The sequence below is a fragment of the Python bivittatus genome, unplaced genomic scaffold, assembly GCF_059951505.1.
Source record: "Python bivittatus isolate LINGU-HERP-01145 unplaced genomic scaffold, Pbiv_v1 ctg000330_np1212, whole genome shotgun sequence".
Taxonomy (NCBI): domain Eukaryota; kingdom Metazoa; phylum Chordata; class Lepidosauria; order Squamata; family Pythonidae; genus Python; species Python bivittatus.
In genome coordinates, this window is record NW_028277058.1 from 51,098,452 (window position 1) to 51,112,588 (window position 14,137).

Genomic DNA, 14,137 nt, shown 5'->3' on the forward strand with positions numbered 1-14,137 from the left:
ATGTCTTTATGTCTTATGCAGCGTGAATGCATCTCTATTCACGTTGGCCAGGCTGGAGTTCAGATTGGCAATGCATGCTGGGAACTCTTCTGCCTGGAGCATGGCATCCAGCCAGATGGCACCTTTGCTGAGAATAACACATTCAGTAATGACGACTCCTTTGCTACCTTCTTCAGAGAGACAGGCAATGGAAAGCACGTGCCGCGGGCTGTCATGGTGGACTTGGAGCAAACGGTAGTTGGTGAGTCAGTCACTAAGGAACGTGCCTTGCATCATATTCCATGACTTTCTACGGCTTCAGTGATGAGCCTTCATTTGATTTAGGAAATGGGGTTATGTGTCATGTTAAGCCATAGCGTGGTTTGTTTGTATGGAGCTCATCATGTTGCATAAACCCAGGCATTGTTGGTAAGTTGTGGTTTTAGGCTTAGTGATGTGTGAACTGAACCAACTGGGGCTTAGTCAGTTTAAATTATGGTTAAACAAATAATGGCTTAGTGCAATGTGTGAACCCAGTTCTTATGGATTATAAGTACTAACTCCACAGGATCTAGAGCAGTGTTTCTCAACCTTGGCAACTTTAAGATACGTGGACTTCAACTCCCAGAATTCCCCAGCCAGCCATGCTGGCTGGAGAATTCTGGGAGTTGAAGTCCACACATCTTAAAGCTGCTAAGGTTGAGAAACACTGATCTAGAGGCACAAAACTACCACCTCTTTCACACTAACGTATTTATTTGCCCAATTTGAAGGTTTGCCTTGTTTGCCCTCTGCCCCCTTTAAATTCCTAGCTGTGACCTGTGATCTTTTCCATTCCATCTCCAGAATGAGGGAGATCTCCTATCCCTGCAAATATATTCATTTTACATACTTTTCCAACCTGGGGTACTCCAATTGTTTGGATATGAACTCCCATACTTCCCAGCTAACACAGCCTTTCGCCATGTTAATGGGGGGATAATGGAATTAGGAGTCAAATACATTGAAGAGCACCAGATGGGAAGGCTGGCCTGTGCATAAACATCAGTGCAATTAGTGTTTCTGAGCTTACAAATGTCTGTCACTGCATATATGAGGCCAAGTGTAGGTAGAAGTTAGATCTGTGAGCACTGTTCAGTAGGGCTGTGCCTGCTTCAAAAGTGTTTTGAAAGTCTTGGCTTTTAAATAAAGCAGTGTTGCTCAACTTCGGCAACTTTAAGACGTGTGGATCTCAGTTTCCAGAATTTACCAGTCAGCATGTGAGGAAGCCTGAAAAAGTTAGATTATTTTATGGAGTAGCAGACAGCATCTGTGTCCACAGTGGGGAGGTGGTGGTGGTCAACATTGCCAAGATGGTGGACAGAACCCAAACCTAAAAGGGGTGGGGCTTACATTGCAACATTCTGCTTGCCGTCTTGATAATTTTGACCCTACTTGTGGATGGGGCTGGTAGTAATTGTACTTTCAGGGGGTTTGCAGCAATTCTTCCAAATCATTTTTGAAGCGCACGTAGCTCTACTGTTCATTTCTGGTAGTCAGTATATATTTAACCTTCGAGTACATTGTTAAAAATATGTTATTTATTTATTTTTTGTGCGCCTGGAAATGCATGTTGGACCTTGAGATTCTCATAGAAAATTCTCCTCTAATTATAACTATAACCAGAAGGCTGCTATCTTTTGCCATAGCTTACAGATCCTTGGGAAGTTAGTATTGCTGTCTTTGTTGAAATACCTTTCTGGCTCGTAGATCTGAATTTTCCCAATGTATGCCTCTGATCTTCTAAGTCATTCTTTTAGGACACCAAGTTTAAAAGGTTTCTCTTTTAAACTTGACAGATGAAGTGCGGGCTGGCACCTACCGCCAGCTTTTCCATCCAGAACAGCTGATCACTGGCAAAGAGGATGCGGCTAATAACTATGCCCGTGGTCACTACACCATTGGTAAAGACAGAATTGATTTGGCTTTGGATCGCATTCGAAAACTGGTAAGGGGAAAAGGATTGGAAAACGATCCGTCACCTGGCAGGTTACAGCGTCTGTGCCAAACTCACACGCAGCTGTAAGAATCTTCTGCACTAAGACTTGCACTTTCAAAAAACGAAGGAGTCTCTCTGCACTTACAAAGGGTTCAGTTTCCTTGGAAGACAGTCATCAGACACCAATGGCATTTTGTTAGGATAACCAGATATGGGCTGCCAAAATCCAGATAGCCATAATGGTAGCAAGGAGTTCCTTTTTCTGTCCTGATTGTCCAAAATGTCATAGCCCTGTCCAGATATGGTAAACTATTTATTGTTAATACAAGATGTATTGATTTGCACACATTTTGATTCCATCCTATCTCAATGGATGAAGGAAGTGTCTTTCCATCCAGCAACATTTGCTGAAGTGCCCTGCTTTCATCTCAGTCCTTGCAAATAGAATGCAGTTGAATCAAAGTAAGATTATCAGACTTCTAGTTTGAAAAAGAGGACAGCCTCTCGTTGTCACATCTGGCAAGGGAATAGAAACATACCTCCAGGATTTCCACTGATGTAGGCCTATTAAAATTAGTCAAAATAACACATATTCAGTTCTTCCTGAATACTACTTTAGAATTCAGGAGGGAAATACAACAATGTAAAAAAACACACACTTATGCATGCAGAAAACAAGTATCTAAATTGTCATGTGCTTTTTAGGCTGACACCTGCTCAGGGCTACAAGGATTCCTGATTTTCCACAGTTTTGGAGGAGGCACAGGTTCAGGGTTTACCTCTTTGTTGATGGAACGCTTGTCCATGGATTATGGCAAAAAGTCCAAATTGGAGTTTGCTATCTATCCAGCCCCTCAAGTGTCCACAGCAGTGGTGGAGCCCTACAATTCTATCCTGACCACCCACACAACCTTGGAGCATTCCGACTGTGCCTTCATGGTGGACAACGAGGCCATCTATGACATCTGCCGTCGTAATTTGGACATTGAGCGTCCCACGTACACCAACCTGAACCGTCTCATCAGCCAGATCGTCTCCTCCATCACTGCCTCCCTGCGCTTCGATGGTGCCCTCAATGTGGACCTGACTGAATTCCAGACCAACCTGGTGCCCTACCCTCGCATCCACTTCCCCTTGGTGACCTATGCACCAATCATCTCCTCTGAGAAGGCCTACCACGAGCAGCTCTCCGTGGCTGAGATCACCAGCTCCTGTTTTGAGGCCAACAACCAGATGGTGAAATGTGACCCCCGCCATGGCAAGTACATGGCTTGCTGCATGCTCTATCGTGGAGATGTGGTGCCCAAAGATGTCAATGTAGCAATCGCTGCTATCAAGACCAAGAGAACAATCCAGTTTGTGGACTGGTGTCCAACTGGCTTCAAGGTGAGGAGCAATAATTAAATATCTTCCTTCAGTCCTAAAAAGACACACATTGACACAACGGGATATAATCCATGTCCCAATGCAAGTATTAAGTTTAAATAATATTTGCTTATCAGAAATCTTTTCTAAAATGTAGATTAAACATTGAGCTATGGCTAAACATTTGTACAGGGGTATATTTTAAAAAATGGACCTGCCTAATTTTATTTCAATCTTTGATGAGAAGTTCTATACTATCACTGATTTAGGTTTCTTTTTTCCATGGCCCTCTATGGTGAGTCAAAAAATGGTACAGTCTTTTGTAATTTCTGGATAGAGTTAGCTACTGGGTTCACATAGTAGGTTATGCCAAATCCAAACAAATCATAGTATACGGCCTAACTTATGATGTGAAACCAGCAGTTATGGTTTGTAAACTGTGGCTTAAGACAATGTGTGAAGCCCAGTGCCTTTGAAAAACTCATCAGTCTTGATAAGCTTTCTTCAATCCAATGCCCTCCAGATGTGTTGAACCCTAGCTCCCAAAATTCTCAGCAAGCATGATCCCAAAGAATGCCAGGTTAGAAAGGACTGGTCCATTTTCATCTCCACCCAGTCAAAAGCCTGTCTCACCATTGTTACTTTAACTCAGAGCCACACTGATATTGGAATTAGATGAGGTTCCTGCATCATGTTGTAGAAAAGGAAGTGAAAAAAAAATTCATAGTTTCCTCCCTTGGATAATATCAGCAGTAGCAAAAGCACCTTAGCTTGCTTTCTTCTGTTCCTTCCAAATTTAGACACTGAGGTAATAGGCTCTGTCATCAGAGATGATCCCCCTCTCTCACTGCCAGTAAATCCATTCCTTCACTCGAGAGCAATAGCCCTGTGAGGAAGTTTGGGCTGAGAGAAAGTAAATGGCCTATAGTCATCTACTGAGTTTCCATGGCTCAGGATAGACTAGAACCTGGTTCTTCTCGTTCTTTGCCCACATCTTAACCACTACACCATGCTGGCTCTCATATCCCATCCCGTATGCAATATCTACTCCCTACCAAACATAAGACTGTAGTGGGTACTCCTCTTGTCTTCTGTTCCTGAGAAGGGCTTGGGCCTAAGTCCATACTAATCTAGTTATCCTTACTTGATGATCCCCTACTTCAGCCATATACTATGAGGAAATTTAGTCCTGAATTACTTGATACTGAGAGGCTGAATTACATGAAACTGAACCATGGTTTGGATAAACCTTTATCAATTGGATGTGCATACTAAGCCATGAACAAACCACATTATGACTTAATGTGGAGGACTGCAATGTGGCACTCATGGATGCCCACATGCCATAATACCACTAAATGGTGCTTGCTGACGCTCAATTTAAAATTGCTGACTTCTTACAAATAGAATTTTTTTTGCACCATAACCATGTAAAAAATCTCCCAGTGCTGCACAACACTTGCAAAACTTGTAGACCTCTGATTTAAGTGTCCAGAGTTGCGCCTAAATCTGATGGAAAGCAATATCCAGATCTGCTGAATGAAGAGGAGGGCACAAAATGGAGATACCTCTCTGTGAATGGAGACGAGCGAGTGCCAAGGTGAAACTTCCATCTCAGTTACTTCCACAGGAAATAGTCCCTTGCAGCTGGTCCCTTAATAATGCTATTTGGGGGAAAGGCTTCTCCTGATTCCCAAGGGATGCTAGGAGCAGACTCCTTGCAAATATCCAGGCATTGACCATCCTATTGATTTTAGTAAGAGGGGGAAAGCAGAGAAAAAAACCTCCATCTTCTCTTGACCCTTGTAAGTTGGCAAGATCCTAGACAACATGCTGACTCCATGGCAGATCTTTCCTTCAACTTCTCTTAACATTGCTGAGTTGTTGTTGCTTTTAAAGTTGCTGCTGGATGCTTTGTTTTTCTTTGTTGATCAGGAGGAGAGATTCAGAGCATTCTGAATACAGTATATATGAGTGGTACTGTTGTTCAGTTTTATTAAAACTATGGAATATTTAGTTATACTATCATTGTTTGGATTTGATGAAGTTGTTTCGAGGGCCAACTCATTAGTGTATAATTGCTTCGATTAAACCAATACCTTTTTCAGCTTTATTGCAAATGAAATGCTTTAATATCACCCTTAGTGGGTGGGAAAACCATAAAGATTAGAACAAGGATGGGAATCTATGATTCTTCAGATGTAGCTGAATGAAAGCTCCTAGCATCTCTTGCTATAGGTCATGCCAGCTGGGGCTGTTAAGAACTAGTAGTTCAACAACATGTTTATGGGCCACAGGGTTCCTATCAGATTCCTTATCTGATCTAAAATGAGACTGCTTTTCCACTCCTGGCTTCCCATGCAACACATTTATTTATAACCCTCGAGATGCAATGGATAAAAAAAGGACTTCTCTGCATTCATACAGAATATTGAACAATTGTAGGCTTTGATCTTAATTCAAAGATCAGTGAGAACTTTTGCCTTTTTCTGTGTATCAAAGAGAGTGCCTATATTGTTTTGCTTTTTTCTTATTCCCAATCCCACCAGGTTGGCATCAACTACCAGCCGCCCACCATAACCCCTGGAGGAGATCTGGCCCAAGTAGAACGTGCAGTTTGCATGCTTAGCAACACCACAGCCATTGCTGAAGCCTGGGCACGACTGAACCACAAATTTGACCTCATGTTTGCCAAGAGAGCATTTGTGCATTGGTATGTGGGTGAAGGCATGGAAGAAGGGGAGTTTGTAGAAGCTCGAGAGGACTTGTCTGCGCTGGAGAAAGATTATGAGGAAGTGGCAACTGATTCCTTTGAGTCAGTTCTTGGCAACGAGGAAATTTAACAGTTTGCTCCTCTCTCTGCACCAACTTGTCTCTGCTGTTATCTTCTTTAAAAAGAAACATTTGTAGACTTTTAAGAAGAGGACTTGTTATGTGGGTGGCTAGAGCCATAATTCATGCCTACAAAGATCTTTTTGGTAAGAGGTTCAGCTTATGTGATATCAACCAGGTCTGGCCAAATAAGAACTAAGTGAGAACTAACTAAGCAATCCTCCTGTTTCAACAAGCTAGGGCAGGTCAGAAGATTTTTTTTTTTTTTAAGAAGTATTCACTTATACTGCTTAACCAAGATTATTTTCACTATATTTTGAGTTACTTAATATATAATGCTAACTCATGTTGGATGGGTTGACATATCATCTGAGGCCACTAGCAAGCATGACTTAATTCAATGTGTGACTCCAACTTGGGGCTGTTGTAGAAGCTTTCTAGCCAGGTTTCTTCACTGCTTTGGGGAACAAGGGTACCTGCTCTTGCTGAATACTAAGACCCAGGAACTGGACCTGCCAGATGGGTCTTCCTGGCAAATAAAAAATCCTTCCAGTGAAGTCCTAAATGAATGACAGCCATTCAGTCACAGAACACATAACATGAAATCATTAACAATTTAATTTCATGAGGACTATTCAAGGCAATCAAGGCACTGAGCCTGAATTCCTGTGATTGATTAATATAGAGGTAGGGTGGGGGGGGAGAGATCCACAACACTCTAGATCAGTGTTTCTCATCTTGGCAGCTTTCAGAGGTGTGGACTTCAACTCCCAGATGCTGAGGAATTCTGGGAGTTGAAGTCCACACCTCTGAAAGCTGCCGAGGTTGGGAAACACTGCCCTAGATCAACATGCTGGCTGGGGAATTCTGGGAGTCCACACATCTTAAAGTTGCTGAGGTTGAGAAATGCTGCTCTAGATATTGGTAAACTTCAACTCCCAGCAGCCACAATCAACAAGACTAATTATAAGAAGAAATAGTTCTTTCCCACCATATGCTCTAGTTCAGAAACTTACTCAGCTAATACCTGTTGCAAAGCATGGGAATGTTTCATTCACATGGCCTCTAGCATAATACATATAGCAGGGCTTAGGCAAGAGAACATCTGTATAAATTAGGTAAACGCAAGCAGATTTAGTTACGTGAGTGAAGGCTGTGGGTTAGAATTAGGGAAACCTGGCCTTCCTGGTGTTGCTTAATTATACTTCCCACCTCCCTCCACATGGGACATGCTAACTGGTGTTGCTGGGAGTTGTAGTTCAGAGGCACCAGAAAAGTCACAGGTTTTCTTCACTAGGATGCACAGCCTTTATCCCTGTCTTACATGAGTAAACTTCATGTTTGGCTGATCTGTACAGATCAATGTTTCTCAACCTTGGCAATTTTAAGATGTGTGGACTTCAGCTTCCAGAATTCTATATATCTCGAAGTAACCAAGGTTGAGGAACACTGGTATAGATGTTCATGTGCCTAAACTCTTCTACTCACTACTTTTTGGGAAAGAGAAACAAATACTAGAAATGCATGCTGTGTGTTAGTAATTTAGTGAATAGAGCAGCGTAAGTGTAGTCTCAACATTTGCAAATAAATTGTGTCATTGTGAGGGGACATTACATCTGTTAAAATGACAACAAATGGCCAGAATATACTGTACTTTAGATATTATCTAAACAATGACTTAATGAGACTTCCTGCAGTAGCAAATTTATCTTGCTTCAAAAGGGGTGGCAATTAAAGAAATACAAAAACATGCAGTGCAGGAGACATACTGAGTGGGTTTGTACATTGTACTACACCATAGGTTGTTTAACCATGATTCATTGAATAAACCACAGTTGAACAGGTTCATGAAAAGCATTAAATGATTTTCAGACCATGAAGTTAAGAGTCACATACATGCCAAACTTATGAGCAAACCAAACCAAACTTTATTATTTAGTGTCAACATGTTGTGTGAACCTAACCAGACTTTCTCATTTAGTAGAAGTCTGCTTCACTCCTGGATCACTTTCACAGAAAGTACTTCTAATTTGTTAGTATATGTGGTCAGTTGAGTAGGGCAGGTTACTTCCACAAAACATCCAGGCCTTATAAAAGTTTGGTAGATCAGATCAAGCTCCTTATGACAACTCTGAATTTTACTCATGTTCTTCCAAATGATGTTGAATTACAGCTCCCAACAGCTTTTATAACTGACCATGAATCTGAATTAAGCTATTCTCCAGAACTGATGGTAGTTCTTGAATTTAACCAGTTATGCATTCTTTTTGAGAGTTGGTTGAATGTACAATTCTTCCTTGTATGGCTTGTATACAGAAATATCAACAGATACTGCAAACATTGTTTAGCTTGGCTCAGTGCCACGTGTGAACCCAAATACACAGGTAGGAATTGCAGGTGGGAATTAGGCTTAAAATCCTTATGTCAGGGCTCTACTAATTCACATCGCAAAAGGAAGCTCACTTAACTAAATGTTTCTCATAGAAAAAACTATGCAAGTTCTTTGATGCAAAAAGGCTGTGAACACATAAGCTCCTAGACTCAGCTTGAAATAGATTCCAGGCCAGCTGGGAAAAGATGCAGCTGCTTTAACAATTTGGTTATCTGCCTAAGACCAAAAGTGATTTTCTTTTCCAAGTATAACTCTCACAGGGACTCTTGAGCAAGATTTTATTAGGAAGAAGGAATGGGGTTACAAGAATTCCAGCAACTGAACTATTTCCCATTGACAACCAATATATCCCCAACGTACATCTGGGTACAATCTTCCCCATTTTATTTACTGCCTTTCTGTAAACCAGTGAATTGGTGGGTCTTTTCACTGATAATAACAGAGCTTGCAAGCGGCTGTTTAGAAAACCATCTGCTGAATCCTGGGTACCAACCATTACATCCGGTCTAGTTTGTTAAAAAGAGAAATGGAGAAAACATTCTCCTTGTTTCTTTTTTTCAATGTCGTGCATGATTTTATAACTCTTGATCATGTTTCTCCTTGCCTTTTCTCCTAAGCTAAAAAGTCCCAAACATTTTAGCCATCCCTTGAGCCTATTGAGCACTTTGGTTGTCCTCTTCACTTTTTTCCAGCTTCATTATTTTCCAGCTCCATTGTTTTTCAAATGCAGCAACCAGGACTACAGGTGTGGGTGTACCATAGATTTCCATAAAAGCATTACAATATTGATGTTTCTATTTTCTGTCCTTTCTGTAATAACCCAGCATGGAATTTGCCTTTTCATAGCTGTTGCATGCAAGTTGAGATCTTAATTTACCTAACTACTATTTTTTGTGGCTAGGCAGATTAGACCCTATCAATGGATAATTTAGGATTTTTAAGATGTGCACCCCTTTGTGCTTAATGAAGCTGCTGTATCTATGACTATCAGAGGCTGGTGATGTAAGTGGTCCAAGGAGGGTGTATGTTGGGAATTATGACCTCTTCCCTCCCCTGCTCTATGACACTGAAAGGCAACAACAGGTGTTTGGTGCTGGTCTCCTCCTTCATTACAGCTCAAAGGGAGACAGAAGGAGGAGGGGAGAGACAGAGAAAACAGAAACAAAGTCTTCTAGCTCCTGATCAAGAAGGGAAACCAGAATCAGAGCATTATGGTAAGCAAAACAAATGGAGGGGAAACAAGAACGAAGTGAGAAATTCACACCCACTTGCTCCAAAAAGTTCTAAAGTTTATCCCCATAGCAAGTTAGGGATTACCTCTTGGATAGATTGTAGGGTTTCTGGCATAGACCCTATAGTAAACTGAAGTGGCTAACAAGTGCAGTCCTAAGCATGCTTACCTGGGAGTAAACAGGAGGTAGCAGAAGTCAGCAGAAAGCCTGAGTAAAAATATCTTTAGGGTGGATTGCAACAAGAGTAATGACATTTTTATCCTGAGGATGACTGAGAAACTCAAAATTTATAACCTGCCCGGATGTCTGGGTACTGAGATTTATCACACTCCCATACCTGGAAGGGGAATTTAATTTTAAGAAGCATTTAGTATTATTCCTGTTTTACCATTTGATCTGAGAAGGACTATAGTCCAAGACTGGTGGAGTTTTTAGTGAAAGGCTGAGATTTTAGTTACTGAACTATATTGTCTATATCATTTCACCCCATTCACCCAGAAGAACCAAGAAAATCTAACCTACACATTTCAACCAACATCACACCAGTCCTGGCTTGCAGCCGAGGGGCCTAAGATAGAAAACAAGAGGAAAGAGATTAGAATGTCAAGTTTCCAGGGTTCTTTGGAAAAAGCCACAATAATCACACTGGAAAACAATTTCCATTTGTACTTTAAAAGAGCCACTGGTGACCACTGGCTTTGAGAAGTCAACAAAACTGCAGCAAGAAAATCCTGTGGCTCAATTGCTGAACAGAGGCAACCGATGGAGCATAGATGTAAACTCTGGCATCTGGGGAAAAGCCATTTTGGACCCCTTGCAAATGCCGTGATGTCTTTGCAGACAAGGGTGGGCAATTTTAGGGTGATCAAGGCCACACTTAGCATCTTGAGGATGGAACTAAGGAAGGCAGAAGGCAAGGCTATGTCACATCATATAGATGTGGGCATGACTGCAGTGGAATTTCTTTTCTTTTTTTAAACTACTTTAGAGTTTTCCTATATTTCTCGCCTGAAATGGGCAGGACACTGCGCTGTCCTACCAACATTTGGTGGTCCAGCAGAGTGACCACAATGGCTGCATTCACAGGGCATAATAAATATTAAACCCCAGTTAACAACGCACAATTGCTGTGCTCTTCAGTCTTTCTCATAGAGAGATTTGGATGGACCACATCGTATATCTTATTCTCTGATGCTGGTCTTAATCCTTAATGTTGTTTTTATATGTTTGGTTAATAGTTACAAACTTTCCTCCACTTGCTGATTCTGCTACTTCCAAATTAACAAATACAAATAATAATTCAAATATATGCAGTATGTATTTTAGCCATAAGGAAAACTAGCAGTTTTGTAATGCTGTAGTTTGTTGTTTATGGATCCAGCACAAATACCCCAAGTTAGCTATCTTCAGACCGTGCTGGAAAAGGTAGCTCTTTGAAATCTTGGAGACCATTGTCACAGGTAGATAATGACAGTGTGATTCAGTATCAGATTTCTTAGAACACCTAAGAGAAAAGGATGGATTTATATTCTTTACCCCAGGCTTCTTCAACACGATGTCCTCCATATGTGCTGGACTTCAGCAACCATACTTCCTAGCCACTATGATCTTTGGCCATACTGTTGGGAATCCTGGGAGTTGAAATGTAGCACATCTGGAGGGTATTTGGTGGGAATATTGCTCTGTATGGTGACATTTCCCATACAACATAGCTAATGTCCTATACACACCTTTCTTATGTCAACCAATCACTATAGAATCATATAATCAAATTTGTTTATCTTAGCTGCCCTAAAACAGGAAATAGTTGCATCTAGCCTGCTGACAAAGGCTAGAGTGAAAAGTATCTTGTTTCAGCCAAGATACTTCCACTGGCTATAACTTCTTAACATGGAAGCAAAAATCAGTTGACTATATAATTGAAGGCCTCTGCCTCCATCATTTGGAAAAGATTGCTTTTGGTATGAAAGCAAAGAGCTACGTTGATAGCTGGTGTGGGTCTTCCGGGCCGTATTCCGGCCGTGAAAGCCTTCGACAAAGTTATGTTGATACTTTTACAAACTATTCATCCCTCCCTTCATCACAGATGTGCTGGAATTTGATGGCTACCCATTCTACTGTTTATGACCACAAATATCTTCTGACCTGCAGGGTCTGTTATAACCTCTTGCTTTGAGTAAAAAACTGTTGGGAAGGAGTGGAACTTTGAGTTACGATCTTTGTATCTCTCTTGCACAAACAGACCACATATGAAGTACTCAGTAATTGTTTTACCTTTCATGTGAGGGGCATTTTTTTTTTAGAGAATCTGATTAATACCATCCCATCCAATTCTGTGGACAAGTTTGATTGTTGTCCCCAACCTGATGCCCTCCAGGTGTTTTAGACTACCGCTACCAACTCAGAACTCTTCCTCCTCAGAAAGTTATAATAGAACACATGGGAAGGCAACAGAATGTGGAAGGCTGCCTTAAAAGGAGATTCAATGGGAGCATCAACTTTTATTTCTGGCCAAGTCTTCCAATACGCTGCCTGGGATCACCTATCCCACTAAGCCAAAGTAGGGCAACTTCTAAGGAATCATACATTTCAAGTCAGTCTTTCTACCTTCTGGAAAGCTGTCAGAGGTCATTGTGGTGCCGTCACTGGAAGAGACTTGCCCATGGCTTTTTTGTCCTCTTTTAGCTTTTGTGGGGGTATTTATATTTGGGGATGGGAGCAAGCCACTACAATTCCCACCCTCTGAACCCCTTAAATACCCAAAATAGCTACTCAAAAATCCACCACCATAACTTCAAGGTGTGGTAGGATGCCACAAATAAGTTAGATAACACGAGAATATGATTTTGGCTTAGCATAATGTATGATTTGCACCACTACATAACTCAACACATAATTTAAAAATCACAGTATACAGCAATATGCTTACTTTTCCAATAAAAGGGTTAGCACTCACCAACCATCAAGTAGACTGTATGTGACTCCCCCTTGATGATGTACCCTTGAACTTGAAATAACAATACAAATTAACTAATTTGTTCCTTGTTAGGTAACTTAGAGAGTTGAGAGACAATCTATTTTCAGGCTTTCTAGCCATCCTCCCATCCAACTTGGATAGCTCCAATTTGCTAAACTGGTTTTGCAAGAAAAAAGAGAAAATTAATTTCTTTTTAATGGAACCATCTTCATTTAGCATTTTTTAACCTGATCTTTATAGCCAGTAAATGTCTGATAACTATGGCGAGTATTAATTTTTCAAGTCAAATGTGTGAGATAGAAAGAACAACAGGTTTTTGGGGGGGGGGCGGGGGAAGCCTTGCCAACCCTTCTACCAATCACATGGGTTGAAGAATCAGAAGGCACTACAACCTTCTTAAGTTACAGTCCATGCAGAAATACCATTTAGCTGAGTCAAGATCCAGGCAGAAATAAAAATAAACCCGTTAAGCCTATGGGACTGAGATTTATTACAATCTATATGATATTAAGGCTGCTTTTTGTTTCAGGATGCAACCTGAGAATGCTTAACAAATCCTGAAAAACCCACACTTTTTCATTATTATTACATTAGCTTTGCTGCAAAACTTTTGTATGCTGGCTGTGGCCCAGTTCTGTATTTTTCAGCATATGTCCAATAAAAATGAATATAGATGTTGTTCTTTATTACTGAAATTTCTTTCGTGCCTTCAAGTCACTCTTGACTCCTGGTGACTGCCTGGAAAGGTCCCTGCAGTTTTCTCGACAAGATTTTGGAAGTTGCTTGCCATTGCCTTCTTCCTAGGGCTGAGAGGGTGTGACTGGCCAAGGCCCCCGAGCTGGCTTTGTGCCTAAGGTGAGACAAGAACTCACAGTCTCCCAGTTTCTAGCCCAGTTCCATAATCACTACACCAAACTGGCTCTATTATTGAAATAGCATCCATAATATACCTATTTATAGAATCATCACTGTAATAAAAATGTTGGACGAGTGTAGCAATATTCTATTTTCCCCTTCACTGCTGGTTTCCTCCAACAGATTGATAGCATTTTATGGACAAAAATCAATCTTGTTCCTCATTGGGTTTTGTGAGTGGTGGTTACTCTTCTTATGGATTATTCTTGCCAATGTTGTTCGTACTTCTTCAAAACAGGGGTTTACCCAAGTCTGCTAGAATCTTTGTCTTCTGACTGCCTAATCAGTTTGGTTACACAAATATTGACATTTGGAAATTTTAGATCACTGTCTAGATTAGTGTTCTCTAACACGGTATCCTGCAAGTGTGACGGACATGGTTTCGGTCATGCACAGTCAACTCAGCTGCTGGTTATGAGGTGAAAATGATGGGATGTTCATCCAACTTATCTGAAGGGCTCCAGGTT

At 41.0% G+C, this 14,137-nt stretch overlaps 1 protein-coding gene across 1 annotated transcript; it reads left to right on the forward strand.

Moving 5' to 3' along the window:
- LOC103049817 (tubulin alpha-8 chain) lies at nucleotides 1-6,165 on the forward strand. The gene is made up of 4 exons (XM_025167254.1): nucleotides 1-241; nucleotides 1,818-1,966; nucleotides 2,663-3,343; nucleotides 5,872-6,165. Exons 1-4 carry the CDS (start codon nucleotides 1-3, stop codon nucleotides 6,163-6,165), a joined length of 1,365 nt encoding a protein of 454 aa, XP_025023022.1.
- The last annotated feature ends 7,972 nt before the right edge of the window (nucleotides 6,166-14,137 follow it).

Coding starts and splice junctions, on each gene's coding strand:
- LOC103049817 (XM_025167254.1), top strand. CDS start 1: ATGTCTTTATGTCTTATGCAGCGTGAATGCATCTCTATTCACGTTGGC. Junction 242..1,817: donor CTTGGAGCAAACGGTAGTTG/GTGAGTCAGTCA, acceptor TAAACTTGACAG/ATGAAGTGCGGGCTGGCACC. Junction 1,967..2,662: donor TGGATCGCATTCGAAAACTG/GTAAGGGGAAAA, acceptor TGTGCTTTTTAG/GCTGACACCTGCTCAGGGCT.